The sequence below is a fragment of the Fundulus heteroclitus genome, unplaced genomic scaffold (assembly GCF_011125445.2).
Source record: "Fundulus heteroclitus isolate FHET01 unplaced genomic scaffold, MU-UCD_Fhet_4.1 scaffold_362, whole genome shotgun sequence".
NCBI classification, from domain to species: domain Eukaryota; kingdom Metazoa; phylum Chordata; class Actinopteri; order Cyprinodontiformes; family Fundulidae; genus Fundulus; species Fundulus heteroclitus.
The window spans coordinates 88243-90232 of NW_023396773.1; the positions used below are offsets into that span (position 1 = coordinate 88243).

Consider the following 1990-nt stretch of genomic DNA (forward strand, 5'->3'; position numbering starts at 1 on the left):
TGTTGATAAAACATTTTCTTCCAACTGAGATTGCTGCTCCCACTCAAGGACATGCACTGTCTCCTCATCTTGCTCAGATCTTATTTTCTCAGAATGAGGTGTGACATATCTAATCTGGCCTTCCCCTATTTTATGACATGTGAAATTATCAGATGAAAGTTCATAGCCGTCCTTACAGAAGCACTCAAAACCACCCACATAATTCATACACATTTGCTCACAGATCCCACCAATCTGACACTCGTCATTATCATGACATCGCCTGGGCTCATCAGTGTCAACTGAAAATCCTTGTTGACAGTGGCAGATATAGGAGCCTGGAATATTTTTACATAATGGTCACACAAGTCATTTAAGCACTCATCTATATCCTCACATACCTCCTTTTCATTAAGAATACCCCCCCCCCCCCAACACTGACATTCAAATGTCCCTGGCAAATTCTTACAGATCTGTTGACAAGGAGACTCCAGACACTCATCCACATCTAGACAAGAATATTCATCTGTTGCAAGAATGTATCCATCAGGGCAGGCACAGCGATAGCCATTTGAAAGAGGCAGGCACTCAGACTCACAGTGGTTGCCTTGACAAACATCAGGCTCACAGGTCAGTCTATCGTATCTGAGATGGAAGCCATCAGTACAGTCACAGAAGATCTGACCACCAGTTTGTCTGCAGAAATGTTCGCATCCACCATTATCCTGCTCACACAACTGGTGTGGAATAGAGGGAACTGAGCAAAATGGAGGTTCCCGAGACCATGCTACTGAGCCATTTTGTCTCAGTATGCACAAAACAAGCTTGTTTTTATTGCCATTTGTTGGGCAGGGTATGTTAGCAATAGATCCAACAGGTACATGAGTTAGGGTTGTGCTCAAAAGGTTAAAAGGAGTTGTATAATAGACATTTCCTAAATGCTCACTCCACAAGGTTGAACACATTCCTTTGTAAGCATAATGGCAAAGATATCCATCGACAGGGACAGAGCATGAATGGTCAATCCACAGAAAGTTATCACTGCGTTCTTGAGTGTTGTAGCCCACAGCCACACAGCGGGGTACCAAACACGTACTTGGAGAGTCCTCACTTTGCCAGTTGGTATATTCTGTGTCTTGATCACCAGTTGTCCAAGTGAAACCCCTCAGTGGATGTGAGCTGCACTGACGAGGTTGACGTTGCAATCCAATCCATACTCTGACCTTGGCATGTGAATCCTGCAAGTCCAGAGTAGAGAAGAGTGTTGCAATAGCGTTGGCCTCCTCTTTGCGTTTGATAGTTGCCAAATTTCCACCTTTCTCTTTGCAGAACCTCCATGAGTCTAGGAATATTTTATCTTCAAAGTAGATCACAAAGCAGCCTTCTGCATTACAAAATGCACCTCCTTTTCTCATGTCTTGACTTATTACTGGTGAAAATCCAAACAAAGATGATAAGAGAAAAATAGTAGAACTACTGAACAGAAACCCCATTGTTTTTCTCTTATGGATATCAGCTTTCAGTCTTTATCAGTTTCTGGCTGTTGATTTATTTTCAGCCTGTATATACTCCTCACTCTGCCCTGGTTAAGCTTATGTGTACAGGCACTGAGATTGTGAAAACTGTCTCACTATTCCATAAAGTATAAAGGGAGGGCATAATGGAGAAGGAGGCAAGAACCAATGAGACAGAGAGGCTGGACAAGAGAGAAGAGAGTTGAGAAATTTAGGGGAATCATTTTTTTTTTTTTAAGATGCACAAGTTGTGCAACTGTGTGTGTGTGCATGTCTGTGTGGTGATGCATGATGTGAATGTGTGTTAGAGTGGGGGAATGTGCAGCAAAATGTGGAATGCTTTCTTTTGCAGAGCACGTCATATGGTTTTCATAAACCCTGTTCATTGATACAGTTTGCCTTTCTCCTATTTGTCAATGCAGACAGACACACACCTTCAGGGCAGACATGTAAAAAACAGATTTATTCCTAAATAAATTGTAATAGGCAGGCACAAA

The 1990-nt window shown here is 42.3% G+C and overlaps 1 protein-coding gene across 1 annotated transcript; it reads right to left on the reverse strand.

Annotated features, from left to right (window-relative positions):
- Nucleotides 1-203: 203 nt before the first annotated feature.
- On the reverse strand, nucleotides 204-1720 carry LOC118559933 (endosialin-like). The gene has a single exon (XM_036130603.1). The coding sequence runs from the start codon at nucleotides 1470-1472 to the stop codon at nucleotides 204-206; it is 1269 nt and encodes a 422-aa protein (XP_035986496.1). The 5' UTR covers nucleotides 1473-1720.
- Nucleotides 1721-1990: the final 270 nt, after the last annotated feature.